Source organism: Ursus americanus, chromosome 19 (genome assembly GCF_024610735.1).
Source record: "Ursus americanus isolate L20-20 chromosome 19, mUrsAme1.1.p, whole genome shotgun sequence".
Lineage (NCBI taxonomy): Eukaryota > Metazoa > Chordata > Mammalia > Carnivora > Ursidae > Ursus > Ursus americanus.
Genome location: NC_142145.1, coordinates 26,278,081 through 26,292,595, shown reverse-complemented (window position 1 = coordinate 26,292,595; position 14,515 = coordinate 26,278,081). Strand labels below are relative to the sequence as shown.

Here is a 14,515-nt window from a genome sequence, read left to right as displayed (position 1 = left end):
CCAGCGAGCTATATTTTAAAATCAATGATCTGATTACTCGGTGGTATTGTCCTTTGGATGTGGGAGTGAGTCAGGGCTCCTGGTGTATTTGGCAGAGCCCTCGCGATGGGTGCTTTCTGCATCCATCAGCCAGGCTGCTGGAGTGCTGCGTTTGCTCTTGCACTGGGCAGTTCTCTGGCAGGCCCATCATAATCCACCGCAGGTCAGCGAAATTTGCACAGGCCCCGAAAATGTTCATCATAATCCCTTTCTTGTCCAATCCCCTTTTCAGATGCACCATGGGCACTGTGCCCAGCACAGTCTTGCCAAGACTGGATGCACATCTGGAGCTCTGTGATAATCACTGTGCCGCACAGTGTGGGCTGTAATGAAATTATAACCCAGTTGCCTGATGAAATCACTGGGAGTGGAAACAGTGATTATGCTGGACAAACACAATCCCATTTCTACCTGTTTCCTGGCCTCTGGGCAGCTTTCGGCCCAGCGTTAGCTGTCCCATTTGCTGCAGGAAGAAGAAGAAGGAGGAGGAGAAGGAGAAGAAGAAGGGGAGGGGGAGGGGAGGGAGAGGAGAAAGGAGGGGGAGGAGGAGTAGGAGAAAAAAAAAAAAGAAAGGAAGGAGGGAGGAAGGCAGAGAAGAGGGGAGGGAGGGGGCGGAAGCCAGACTAGGACGAAAAGGTCATCGGCCCCTCCCAACTACCTACATGCCCCTGGCCCACCTGCCCAAGCCGGATGCTACTTCCGCAAGCAGCCCCTCGGTCTCTTTGGGGCATAGCACAATACTGGCTGCAGCCATATTTACTAGTAACCCACCAAAGAAGATAAATGCTCCTTAGGGAACGGGTTGTCCCAATGGAAGCCTAGGGTTCAGGCGCAGCTGGGAGAAGGGGAGGGGCAGGACCCACTTCACACCCAGCCCTTCTGAAAGCAAGGGCATCCTCTGCGGCCGGCAAGGACTGGGTCTGAAACATCGATGAGCTGTTGTGCCTGCTTTCTGACAGCCCTGGGGTGTGAACAGCCCCCAGGCCAGCTGGAACTCAGCTCTTGGCTTCGGAGGCCTGTCTCATTGCCAAGTTGGCAGAACTTCCCCCAAGTGATGTGGTGTGGGCTCAGTACTAATTTAAGCCACGTGATCATCTCAGTGCTTTTTAAGGTGGGAGGGTTTGTGGGTTGGTGCTGGGATGAGGACAATTACTTGGCCAGAAAGCAGGAAGTGACATCATATCAGCAGTGAGAAAGCCAGGCAGGGTCTGTCCTAAACAGGTCTGGCCCATTCCAGCCTCAGAGATGTGTCCTGAGCCTCCCTGGGGCCAGAGGGATGGGCAACCCTATGGTCTCAGCCTGAGCAACTCTGCACTGTACTCACAATCACATCTCAGTGTTGGGCCCCAGGAATGGCACACCAGAGGTAACAACATCAAGGTTCGGGGAGTGAATTCAGGGGGTGGGAGACCTGGAGCCCGGGAAGAGAGACAAGGAGACATTTAGCTAGCAGAATATCAGAAGAAAGCCAATGCTACAAAGGACCTCAGAGAACATCTAGTCCAACCTTCTGGTAAGATGAAGAAGAGGCCAGAGGGGACCAGTAACCTGCCTAAGGCAACCAGTTATTGAAGGGCAAGACTAGAACAAGTTATCTGCCCCCCCACTCCCTGGTAGAGCTCTTTCTACCCATCTCTGCTGCTGCTCTTCATAAGTGGGTGTGTCTACACATGACTCACCACCAACCACCACTACACACACACACACACACACACACACACACACACACACACACACACACGCAGGAGCCTTTTTCTTACTAATTTCATTCAAGCCCCTAAGTCCCAGTGGCCAAGTTGGCAGGTATGAGTGAAATCACCAGGTGGGGAGACCCCAGAGAAAACTGAGCTTGGCTGGAGAGCCCGGAGAGACACATATTCAGCAGTTAGCACTCAAAGAGGCCAACAGCAGTCCCTGAGATAGGGGGTGTTTCAGCCGTTTATCCATCTTATGACACTTGAGGGTTATAACCAATCCCATCAGCCACAGTGCCTTCTTCTGGCCATGAATTGGCCAGATCATGTCTGAATCTCAGGGAGCACAGTGAAAAGTTCCTCCTCCCTGCCCATGGGGTTCTCTACACATCCCTGACTGCACCTGGGTTGGGGCAACCCCTGAGAATCCACTTCTGTGGATGGCGCAGGCTTCAATTTCTCCAGAGTTTGAAGGGGGAGAACCCAAGGTGTGGGAGCAGGCAATGCTGTCCAGAGAGGCCAGGGCTTTACCCCCAGTGGCATTTAGAAAGCATGGGGAAAACTGAAACACAGGACAAAGGGGAGTACACAAGGGCGCTGGCTCTGATGTTTCCTCTCACCCGGAAATATGTTTTGTTGACAGTCTTCTCACTAACCGACTTGATGCAGAAGTCTGGGAGCAAGGGTAACCCTTCCAGACATCAGTCAGGCAGGACTCTGGGGCTCTTGGGTCCTTGTGGGGCTTGATGGGACAGGGCCTGAGCCCCAGAAACTTCTGTCATCAGTCTGGCTTCCACACCACCATCAGGGAGCAGGTGGGGAGAGAATGTCTCATCCTCAGACCTGTTTCCTATGGGTCCCTTGAAACTTCCATGTGGTTTATGAGCGCTGGAGAGAACAGCTTTCAGAGCCACCGTCTGCCAGACGCTGAAGCCAACACAATCTGAGCAAACAAGTTGAGAAATGGGAGCTGCTGGTGCAGGACTAAGAAACAGAGGGAGAGGTGGGAGGTGGTCTATGCATGCTCACCTTGACCTTGATATAGGTGTAAAGTGGGGATAAGAATAGACTTTACCTCTTAGGGGCGCCGGGGATTTGTACAGTATATGCATATGAAGATGCAAGACTACAGAAGTATTTGTCCAAAGGTCACCTAGCTAGACGGTAGTATTTTGGGGATTTGAACCTAAGACTCTTATGTCTTGAGACATGGAGCTCTGAACGATGTGATGCCCTCCCCTCTCCTTGAGGGTAGCTCACACTATGGCAGTCTGTGTCCTCACTGGACTGCAAGCAACTGGAGTGTCAGGACCATATCCTTACCCCAGACCCAGCATTTAATAGCGGCTTGGGAGGTACAGGGGCATGATCCATGACAGCTGCTAATGGCGAGGTTCAGTTCAAGGCCTAGGAGACTGTGCTGAGACTCTGGCCAGCGGCCCTCACTGTACAGATGTCAAGGCAGCTATTGTGCCTCTCTGGGTTCTGGGTTGTCAAGAGGGGAAGCCATTCTAGACAGAAATCCTTTAGGAAGAGAGTCAGACATCCATGGCAATGAGGGGATGCCAAGAGGCAGATGGAGGGATGGAAAATTCACTACAATTCTGGAGCAATTTGATAGCCAAGATTGTATTCCCAGGGATAGTCAATGCAGACAAGCTGAGGGAGCGGCTGCCAGCCCTCCGCAGGCCCCAGAATGTGCCAGGACCCCTGACACCCACTCTAAGAGGGAGACGAGCATAGAGATGTCTGCGAACTCCCTAGTAGGGTGCACGTATGTCTGAGATTATTAATCAGGAGGTGTGATGTCTCCTGGACCATTCAACTAAGATATGGAGGGGAGCCAGCCAAGAATGGGCTACCCACTCCTGCTGACTCACGTGGGAATGAGTCAGGAGAATTCAGGTTGTTTCTCCAGAAGCCTTGAAGTCCTGGGCAAGAACTGAGGACTTGGGGCGGAGACAGCATTTTCATCTTTTCTTCCAGGGAAAGAAGAGCCCTTTGAATGCAAAGTCAACGTGGTGCATTGTCACTGTGGTGTATTGGGTTAATAGAAAGGCAGGATTGGTTATAAGAAGCAGGACATCAAGAGAGCCTGAATATCCACACAATCTTAAAAGAAAACAACAAAGTTGGAAGTCTTACACATCGTGACTTCTGAACTTCCTACAAAGCTACAATAACCAAAACAGTTCAATACTGACTTAAGAGCAGACATTTGGGTCAATGAACAGAATAGAGAATCCAGAAATAAGCCCTTGTGTATATGGTCAAATGATATTTGACAAGGGTGCCAAAACCATTCAATGGGGATGGGACAGTCTTTACAACAAATCATGCTAGGAAAACTGGATCTCCACATGCAAAAAAACCCCAAAAAAACAAAACAAAAAAACTCCCCGAAATTGGACCCTTATTTCATTCCCTATACAAAAATTAACTAAAAACGGATCAATGGCCTAAATGTAAGAGGTAAAGGTATCACACTCGTAGAAGAAAACATGGCGCAAAGTCTTTATGACATTGGGCTTGGCAATGATTTCTTGGATGTGACACCAAAAGCGCAGGCAACAAAAGAGAAAATAATAATTTAGACTTCATAAAAATTAAAATCTTTTGTGCATCAACACAGCTCTTTTCAACAGAGTGAAAAGGCAACCCAAGGAATGGGAGAAAATGTTTGTACATCAGTCACACCACAAATACATACTGGAGGGACCCCTACAATTCAACGACGAAAGCAAACCACCCAATTTTAAAACAGGCAAAGGACTTGAATGGATATTTCTCCAAAGAAAATGTACAAATGACCCAAAAGCACCAGAAGAGATGTTCAACATCACTCAACACGGTTATTATAAAAAAAAATCATAAAACCCAGAAAATAAAGCATCGGCGAGTATGTAGAGAAACTGGAACCCTCGTGCATTGTTAGTGGGAATGTGAAAACGATGCAGCTACTGTAGAAAACAGTATGGCAGTTCTTCAAAAAGTTAAACATAGAATTACTATCCGATCCAGTAATTCCACTGTCGGGTCTGGACCCAAAAGAAATGGAAGCAGGAATTTGAATAGCTATTTGTACACCAGCGTTCATAGCGTTATTTACAATGGCCAAAAGATAGAAACAACCCCAATGTCCATCAACAGCTGCATGGATACATAAAACAGGGTCTATGCATATAATGGACTATTATTCAGCCCTACAAAGAAATGAAGTTCCCACACATGCTGTCACATGGGTGAACCTTGAAGACATTATGCTAAAGTAAAATGAGCCAGTCCCAAAAGAACAACTAGTCTATGATTCCACTTATATAAGATCCTTAACTAGTCAAATTTATAGAGATGGAAGGTAGAGCAGAGGTTCCCTGGAGCTGGAGGAAATGGGAACGGGGAGTCATTATTTTATGGGGACAGAGTTTCTGTTGGGGAAGATGAAGAAGTTCTGGGGATGGATGGTGGTGACGTTCGCACAACATGGCGGATTTACTTAATGCCACTGCATTAGATATTTAAAAATGGTTAAGATAGTGAATTTTATGTATGTTTTACTGTAATAATAATAATTTTTAAAAAGAAGTAGGTTGATGGAGTCAAGGAGCCCCCATCTGGAACACAGAGTTCTTGTCTTGGAGGTGCATTCTTGGGTAGCACTGGCAAACCAGAGCTGCTCAGAGAGGCAGGCTGGACACGTGGCCTGAGAGGAGAGGCCAAGAGCAGCCTGTCTTCACGTGGCAGAAGGGCAGACAGGAAAACGTACAGGGTGTTTGTCAGCAGAGGACTGCAACAGGCTAGCAGAGGAAGTCCCAAGGAGACTGTCTGGGGTTTAATTTCCGGCAGATCTTTCTGACGACCAGTGCCACCTAGCACTGGAGTGGTTGAGCTGGGTGATGGGGAGCTGTCCACCGCTCCGGAAAGGCTGGATTCAAACCAAGGCTGGAGAAGCAACTGGTGGGGACGCACGCTGTGAAAGGGATCCCCGTGACCGTAGGAGACTGGTCCCCTTGCCCTCCACGAGCCCTAGCTGTGACCCCTCAGGCCCTGATCTCTTAGGGGAGGGGCCAGGCTGGTTGCCCTGCCCAGGAGACAGGCGGGAAGCCTATTCCGAGAATTAGGAGCCCCGCATTCTAGTCCCAGCTCCATCTGTGGTCGGCTGCTTGATATTAGATGAATCACCACCTCTCTGAGCATCAGTTTTAACTCATCTGTGTATTAACACCTGCCCGCCCTCCTTCACCTTGCCTCCCCCAGAGGTGTGGTAGGGATGGAGTGAAGCCAGGACTCGTGAAGAGGAGAGCCCAGATATCTTACCAGCCCTCCTGCCCTCCTCCCCGCTTCTACTTTCCTGTCCTCCCAGATCAGGGCCGGTGGTGTTTTCCAGCGTGCAGTTTGCACGCCTCTGGCGGCACGTGGGATGCTAATGGTGATACAGGAGGGTTATCTAACATTGTATATTTGTCTTAATATGTGCTGATGTATACCTGATATTTAGCAAATGATAACGGGTTTTCTTTTTTAAATTAAATTTTCTTTTTGAAATAAACTTACAAGACAATAGATAAGTTGCCAGAAGTGAGTTGAAGAAGAAGTAATAAAGGAAGTTGTTGTACTTGAATAAAGCAAAAATCTTGAAGATGGAATGTGAGTGGCTGGGGTTTGGGAACCTCCGGTGGTTGAGGGAACACAAAAACCTGTCTCCCCACGCCCTAGCAACAGATCCCCAAGGCCTGGCAATCAGACACAGAGGAAACCAAAAGGGGAAATGTTTGGGTTAGCCCTGATGCCCAGTTTCCTTAAGTATCAGATGCAGAGATTTTTACCAACAACCGAGAACCACTGAGAAACTGAACTTGACTCTAGGATCTTCCATCCACACAACTGTGAGTTGGCCGTCATCCACCCCCTTCTTTTGCAACCTCCTGTCCTTGTTTTTCCTCATGCCTACCTTTGCCAGAGTGGGCTCCATGAAGGAAGAGGGTGGCCCTGACCAGGCGTCACCCCAACAGCTTAGGAATATGTTGGGCACTTCCCCACATTTAAAGAAAACCCTAGAGAGGTCAAAATCATCTCCATGACAAAAGTCAGGCACAGTGCCATGCAGAGAGGGTGACGTTCTTGTCCAGGGCAACAGTCCTAAAGCTCCACAGCTCACCAGCACCCACAGGCAGGGCAAGGTCCCCTCATGCCTGTGTCTTTAAGGATGATATATGAGATCCCTTATAGAGGAACCATCTAGAAACCTGATCAAAGTCCAGCCCCTCCACCCCTGCCACTATCTGCTGATCACCTCGGTCAAAGGGTCAGTTGGTCAGCCTAGAACACCTACCCTACCCGAAGAGCAGGAATGATAGAAGGTTCCAGCTAATTATCAGCCAGAACTTCAGGAGATGGTCCTGGGGGTGGGGAGAGGGGAGCAAGTCTACCCAGCTAATGATCCACCATCCCTTGGAGGGTCATGAAGGGATAAAATATACACTTAAAATATCCCTTCTATTACTGCCCATATCCGATGTCTTACAGTATTTTCATCTATCAAACTGCATGGACAAAGAAATAATTATCTTCCCCATTTTGATCATCAGAGACCTCCTGCAGCAACCAAACATCAAGCCGGCATAATTCCAGGCAAAAGGCAAAGAGAGTTTAACCTTTTGTTTACCAAGACAGTCCTTTGAATATTCGAAGAACGCCCTTTTCATTCCTTCTTCCAGAATTCAGCCCAGGGATACTAAAAACCCAGCACCCTCCAGCTCATAAAAGGGAGGGGGACCCAGGTGGTCTGATTCAGGCGTGACGTCAGCGAGTGTCTTTTTCTTTCCCGCCAGGCAAGAACACCACCCTGGGTGATTCTTGTGGAAAGTTGGAGAACCACGGAGTGACACTAATTCATTCTTAATGGTGTTCTCAGAAGCTCTTCTAACAGAGGAACCCTGGATTTTCATGTGACCAAAGCAAAAGGGTGGATGAGTAACTAAATGGTGGGAAAAAGCCAAGAAAAAGGGGAGCTAAGAGAGAAGAGAGAAAGATGGCCAGCTTGACAACTTGCTAAGGATTGACCCTAGTAAAGAGACTGGATCAAGAATTAAAGATACTTAAAGTCTTTGGGAAAAATCTATAAAATTCACCCCAAGTGAAAAGATAGGCATGGGGGCATGGGCAGACAACCCTCTTCCCGCCCACACACAATACAAATGGCCAATAAACGCATGAAAAATATCCAACCTCACCAATAACCAAAGAGAGAACATCGCAAAGCCCCCTTTCCTATCCAGGTGGAAAATTTAACGAAACTAAGTATTGAGGGCGGGGGGGGGGGGGTCGGTGCTCTTGCACAGCTGGTGGGATTGTGCCCTCGTGCACCCTTTCCAGGGCAGTTCGGAAAAGCCCATTAAAAGTCTTAACGTTGTGCATTTTATTTGACCTATAAATTCCATTTAGGAATTTATCCTAAGGAAAGACTCATTTGTCTGTGTAAAGATTTAGGTGTGTTGTTTATAGTAATAACAAAATTGCAAAGGGGGACACAATGTCAATGTCAGACAACAAGGGGTTCAGTGAGTCAATGATGGTACCTCCCTACACCAGAACACTACATAGCCATTGCAAACAGGGGTGTCCAATAGTATTTAATGGCATAAAAACAAACATGCTCAAAACAGGATTTTGTACCAGCCCATTCTTTCAAACCATATATGCGTGGAAAAAACTAGAAATGAGTGCACAAAAATGTCACCCGTGATGTTTATCCAGGTCATAGAATTACAGGTATTCTGTTTTTATGTTTGCAGGTGTCTCTGTTTTCTAAATTCTCTACAATGATCAAATTTGGCTTTTGTTAAAGAGAGAAAGATCAATAACCTATGTTTTTAAGAAAAGAAACAGTGATGTTGCAAGTTATGATGATGGGGGCCACAGAGGAACGAGGCAAGTTCAAGGTCAGCTGGATGGTAGGAAATCAGAGGTAGACAGAGAAAGAAGAGTGGAAGCCCAGTGGGACATGGGATGTGTATATTTCTGCCCAGCTGGGTTGCAAGAGAGGATGGAATTTGGAGACCACAGGGCACGTGCTGGAAGGTAGAGTCTAAGGAGTGCGTCTGCCTTCTGCTGCTTTGCTGGGTGACCCTGGCAAAGTCACTTCTCCTGGCTATCAAATGCCTTTCCCTCCGATGGCCTGTGACTCTCTGTGAGCAAGGTGTTATGATGGTGGTACGTACATGTGATGTCTCCCGTTTTGGAAAGTCAAATATGTCCAAAAATGAGGTGCGATCAGAACTTTAGGGAACAAAAGTGTGATAAAATAGGTCATGGGATATGGTGTGTGTTTTTACACGATTTTTTCCCTTGCCTCCTGTTGAGCTAAAATGACTGAATTTAAGGCCTCTGGCCAGAGATGCACTTGAAATTCATTGTTTCCCTCCTCATAAAATCAGGAAGAGATGGGGACAGCCTGATGGAGCCCTGGAAGCTGTGAGTTCTGATTCCCATCGGCCTGCCCTGGCTGTAGCTCCCCTTCCTTTGGGCATCAGAAGAATGGTGAAGAAATAGGAAGACAGGGAAAGCTGCCTTTGACCTCAGAGAGGACTCTCGACCGATACCCATCAGCAAGTTGTTGAAAACACAGGGCTGCACCCACTCCCTCCATCATGCCTCCGGGTCCTTTTGCTTTTCCCCTTCCCGTGAGCCCCCAGAGCACATAAGCTTGCTTATGGGCAAGCCACGTGGAGAATTTGGGGCTTCAGCCGGGCCCTAGCCGACAGGAAGACCCTGGAGGAGTGGCAAGGGGACAGCGGACTGCCCAGAGCAAGAGAAAGGCACTGGCCGGTGCAGGCAGGGAGGGAGGACAGGCGGGCCAGCCTCGGCACTGACCTCGGGGCATGTCCATGGGGTCGAAGCTGGCTAGCAGGTCACGGCACCACTGGCGGTCACCTTCCACCTTGCTCAGCCAGCTGTTGCAGTTGAAGTAGTAACGGAGGTGAGGCCGCTTCATGTCGGTCACGATCACACGAGCCAGGTACCAGCTGGCGTTCAGGCCTGTGTTGTCGTGCTCGATCCTAGGGCGGAAGCGGACACCCCCACGTCATTGGCAGAACAGACATGACACCCCTTCCACACTGGAATACCCGAATGTTCACCCCAAAGAGGGGTTCCATCATTTTGTGGCTTCAGCCCTCGAATCTCAATTTCCTCGTCTGCAAAATGGGAATACCGTGTAAGGTAGAGGTGCTTGTGAACGAGGGTTACACGGTTACATCGCTGGCAAGGCAATACCGCCTTCCAAAGAAAATCCAGCAGAAAATCCTTCCCAGGCTTGTGGCAGGACCATCTCGAGCTTCCCTTCCTTCCCTGATCCCCACCCCCCCAGACACCCCCCAGATACTCTCCTTCGTCCCACCACCCAGACGATCCCCCTTCGCCATCTCCACTGGTGGTGCCCCAGGAAAATGCCGCATGAGCTGCATGTGTGAGCCATGTACGGAAGCTTGGATTTTCTATTAGCCACATGAGAAAAGAAGCAAAGGGACTGGTAAAGTTGATTTTAGTAATATATTCTATTTCATCCATTTATCATTTCAACACGTGAAAATTCACTAATGAGATAGTTGACATTCTTTTCTTTTACTAAGTTTTCAAAAATCTGGTGCATTTATGTGCATACAGTGCATCTTAATTTGGACTCAGGAGCCAGACCTCAAGGGCTCAGGAGCCAGACCTCAAGGGCTCAGGAGCCACACGTGGCCAAGGGCTGCTGTATCGGGCAACGTAGATCCTCACCCTTCCAAATCTGGCCTCCCAAATTTCCCCCACTTCTTACAGCCCCCCTCATGCTTTGGCAGGCCCAGTTGTTCCTCTGATGTCAGTTCCTCCCCCAGACCTTGACCTCTGGATGGCCTCGCTTTGTGCCAAGCATCTCCCCCCTGCCCTTTGCAGTGACGCCTCATGGTCGCAGGCCCTGATGGGACAAACACAGCTCAAGACAGGACAGCCCCGACGGGCTGATAATACACGTGACGGACATGAGGATGCACGCCTCTGCCTGGCAGACAGCCCAGCACCCAGTAGGATGTCAGAATAGTGGTTGCCTTTCTCCACACCAACACCCTCTTCCTGACCCTCCCCTTCCCTGTTTGTCACACCCCTCCCTCACACAACCAGTGCCAGGGCCCTCCTGTGTCCTTGATTTCCCCAGGAAAGACGGTTCATGGTCCTCTACTTTCTAGTGGGAGGAAGACAGATCAGGACTGAACTGGGGAAACATTTGACCCCTATCCAGGCCCTAGCCTGCGTGCAGTCAGACCACAGATGACCCTGCCGTCCTGACAAATGGGCATGAACTTGAATGGGCATGGGTAGTAGGGAGGGAGGGGCGGAAAGGAGGGCAGTTGAAGGCTCTTCCTTGGCAGTCAGGCTGGTAGAGTTCTCCCTCCCCACATACACCAAGGCCCTCAGAGGGCGTCAAGAGGCATCCTGCAACGTGACCTGGCGTCTCTAACCCTTACGGAGTGCCAGTTACTGTCTGAGCACTAGCTTGCTGAGTCCTCACTAGCTCATTATGACAAGTGAGGGAAGTGGGGCTTGGAGAGGAATTGTCTGAAGTCCCGCAGCTAGTGAGGGGCGGGGCAGATGTTTGAGCCACAGTGACCCGGACTCAGAATCTGCTCCTGACCACGGTGCTGGTGCCTCTCAGAGCCGGTTCCCCGTGTGTGAGACATCATCTCAAATTGTCTGACCCAAAGAAGTGAATCTCTAATGGGCAAGTTGGGGGCACCATGACTTGGGGTGGGAGGGAAAGATTTGGGCCTTCGGTCACCCCTCAAATGACACCAGGGAGTAATCAACGCCCAGAAAGCCTCAGTAGGGACGTCAGTCCCTAATCTACTGGCCTTCGTCTCTCTCCCTCCCTGGTCAGGGGCCAGATTCGTACCTGATTTTGTAGATGAGGCCCACATTGTTGGTTCTCACCCGGAACACGTCGACATTGGCTTTCTCAAAGGCAGATTCACTCCTACAACAAACGTGCGCACGGTGAGCACAGATGTACACTCGGCTCACGAGCCCCGGAGGAGAGCCAAGGGCTGGCATCCCCCTTCTTCCTCCACCGTCCCAGTCCTGGGAAGTGCTGAGTAACCACTCCCATTCTGAGACTCCTTGCTGACAGAGGGCAAGGTCGGTTAGGATTCGCTCCTTGCTTTCACAGTCAAGTTCTCCCGTGATGTTCGCCGTGTGTCCCTAAGGCAAGTACGGCAGGCGATATTAGCCCCATTTTACAAATAAGGAAACTGCTAGTTGGGAGCAGAGCTGGGAACAGAACCTGGATCTCCCAAGCCATGACCCAGTGGGCTCTGGCTGCTCTGGGCTGGGACAGTGGAGGAGGGAGGCAGGCACAGTGAATGCCATGGTGCTCTTGGGTCTGCAGCCCCCAGGCCTCTCCGCGCTCGCCTTGCTCTTGCCGGGGGGAGTTGCAATGGCAGCCCCAGGTGGATGCAGACTTTGGGTGGCAGTCCACGGTCCTGCCATTCCAACAAGAAAGGAAACTCTCAACCCAAACCAGCAAGCAGGGAAGTGGGGCAGTGAGGGAACACATATCTAGCATCACACAGACGGTGTGAACAGAGCAAGGACACCTGAGAAGTTCCTCAACGAGGAGGGCCAGAGCAGCCTCGCCACGGGGTCCCCCGGGAGCAGAAGCCGGAATCGCGTGCGGACATCTGCTGCGTCCTCTCTGTGGGCTGGGACCCTGCCATGGGGCCTGCTCACAGCTCTTTCTGCCCCCGCAGTGAAGCTCTCGCAGGCTGGAGAGCTGTGGCCCTTCCCCCGTGCTCCCAGCCGGGGCTCCCAGCACCAGCACCCAGCCCACGGGAAAAGAAAAGCGTGGAACACACATACCTACTTATTGGCCATTACAGTGTTTCCAAATAAAGAGGGAGGTAAAGAGCCTTCTCTCTAAGGCAACAAGGCTCAGACTCTCAGCAACAGAAGGCTTGTAAGGTTCTACGGACGCAGAAGCTATGGTCCTGCAAACAGACCCACTTCAGCAAACGGTCTGTCCTGAGAAGTCCAGCACATCGAGAGGCACGAGGCCTCAGGCCTCCTAAAGCCGGCAGAGCTCATGAAGTCAGGCAACAAGCGTACACGGAGCAGCCTTGTCAGAGGAAAAGTTGAGGTCTGGGCACAGACAGTGAGGAGGAGAACGTGCTAGAAATTTCTGGATTTTTCTCGAGTGAAAGGATCCATCTGCAGGTTTGCTGCACATACCTGTCAGAACCGCACCTCCAAAAGTGAATAACGCCACAGCCCACGTTTTGTTACAGTCAACGCAGCTGTGCCATGGCGTGGAAAACACACGAACATCGATTCTGTGCCTCGGGATTGTGTGAATGGGGAAGAAGTGAATAAGAGGTATTTTCTGTTTCAACATGAGACAAGGAAATACATTTTTAGAATAGACGAGAGTGTCTGTATCTGTACATCGACCTAAGAAATAGTGGCCCTGGGAAGCTGTGTGGCAGAATACCACGCAGCCATCAAAACCTCCCGCTGCAAAAGAGTTAACGGAACAGAAACAGGCTTACAATATAGGCTTACGAGAAAAAGCAGATGAAAAATAGAGCGTATGAACAGACGACCAATGGAACAGGACGCCAACTGCATTGAGAAACAATGGGGTGGACGGATTTACACAAAAACATCGTGTCTAGATGGTAAGACTATTAGGAAGTGTTGGTTATTTATTCTTGTCTGTATATATTTCTTTTAAGTTTTCCGAAGGGAGCGCGTCTTGATTTGTAATCACGAACACAGCACGGTCCCGTTTCCGCAGCCCCCGCCCCCCGCGGCCTGCAGCTGCCTGGCGTGGCTCCTCGGGGACAAGTTTGAGGATCGTCAGGCTTCATCTGCTGCGGGGCCTGGAATTTGGGAAGCCGCCAGTGCCGATGAGCAGGGGGAGAGGGGGGCGATTTGGAAGGAAAGCAGCTGGCATCCTGGGGAGCCTCTGATCACAGCCCCTTCTGGAGAAGCTCTGACAGCTGCCTCTGACCTTCAGAAAAGTACTGTGCCCTTGACCAGGTGGCATGTGGACTTGGACATCCCAGTGTGTTCGTTATAGTTGACCATGGTGCTTTACTGTCATTCAGAAAACAAATGTTAAAAAGCAAGGTGGAAGGAGGGAGACCAGGAGAGAAAGGTCTGCCAAGATGGGCAGAGGGTCCCAGGACCCCAGTGGAGTGTTCTGGGGTAACACAGGACATGGAGCAATTGTCCGCAGACCTCATGCGAGGGGGCCCAACGTCTCCCTGGCAGAGGAGAGGAAGGCCTTCTGTGGCCCGGGGCCGCCCTGGTAGAAGGAAGGGAAGGACTGCAGAGACAGACCTACCCGGACTCTCTTCTTGCAGGGAGGGGCCGGGATAATTCCAAACAAGCCCCAGCCTCCACCCACCGGGTCAGATGCTGAAATCCCCACTTCTGGGAAGTCAGAATGCCGTACCAGTTGGTTTCAGAAAACTGACTGGAGGCGAGAGAGAAGTACCAAAGGACGGAGGGTCCCCTGGCGAAGGAAACATTAAAAATGCAGACTTGTCCACATCTCCTTGTGGGAGTACGTGGCTTCCCCGTGGGAGTACGTGGCTTCCCCGTGGCTGCCAGTCGCTCAGCAAATGAAGGCTAACACAGTACACAGCTGCCTCGGCGCCCGAGCCCACCCGCTCAGCAGGGAGCCCCACCCGGGAGAGCCTGCAAAGGCCACACAGGGCATTTTAGCCGCCAACGTGGCAGAGCTAAGGGGC

General features: G+C 50.5%; 1 protein-coding gene across 2 annotated transcripts in view; it reads right to left on the bottom strand.

Moving 5' to 3' along the window:
- The window catches only part of LOXHD1 (lipoxygenase homology PLAT domains 1), a 162,930-nt gene that overhangs the window by 138,584 nt on the left and 9,831 nt on the right, over positions 1 to 14,515 (bottom strand). For both annotated transcript variants that reach the window (XM_045790004.2, XM_087869996.1), the window contains exons 3-4: positions 11,659 to 11,739; positions 9,603 to 9,787 (exon numbers count right to left, since the gene is read on the bottom strand). In XM_045790004.2, coding sequence (XP_045645960.2) covers positions 9,603 to 9,787; positions 11,659 to 11,739 — 266 coding nt within the window. The remainder of the gene's footprint in view (positions 1 to 9,602; positions 9,788 to 11,658; positions 11,740 to 14,515) is intronic.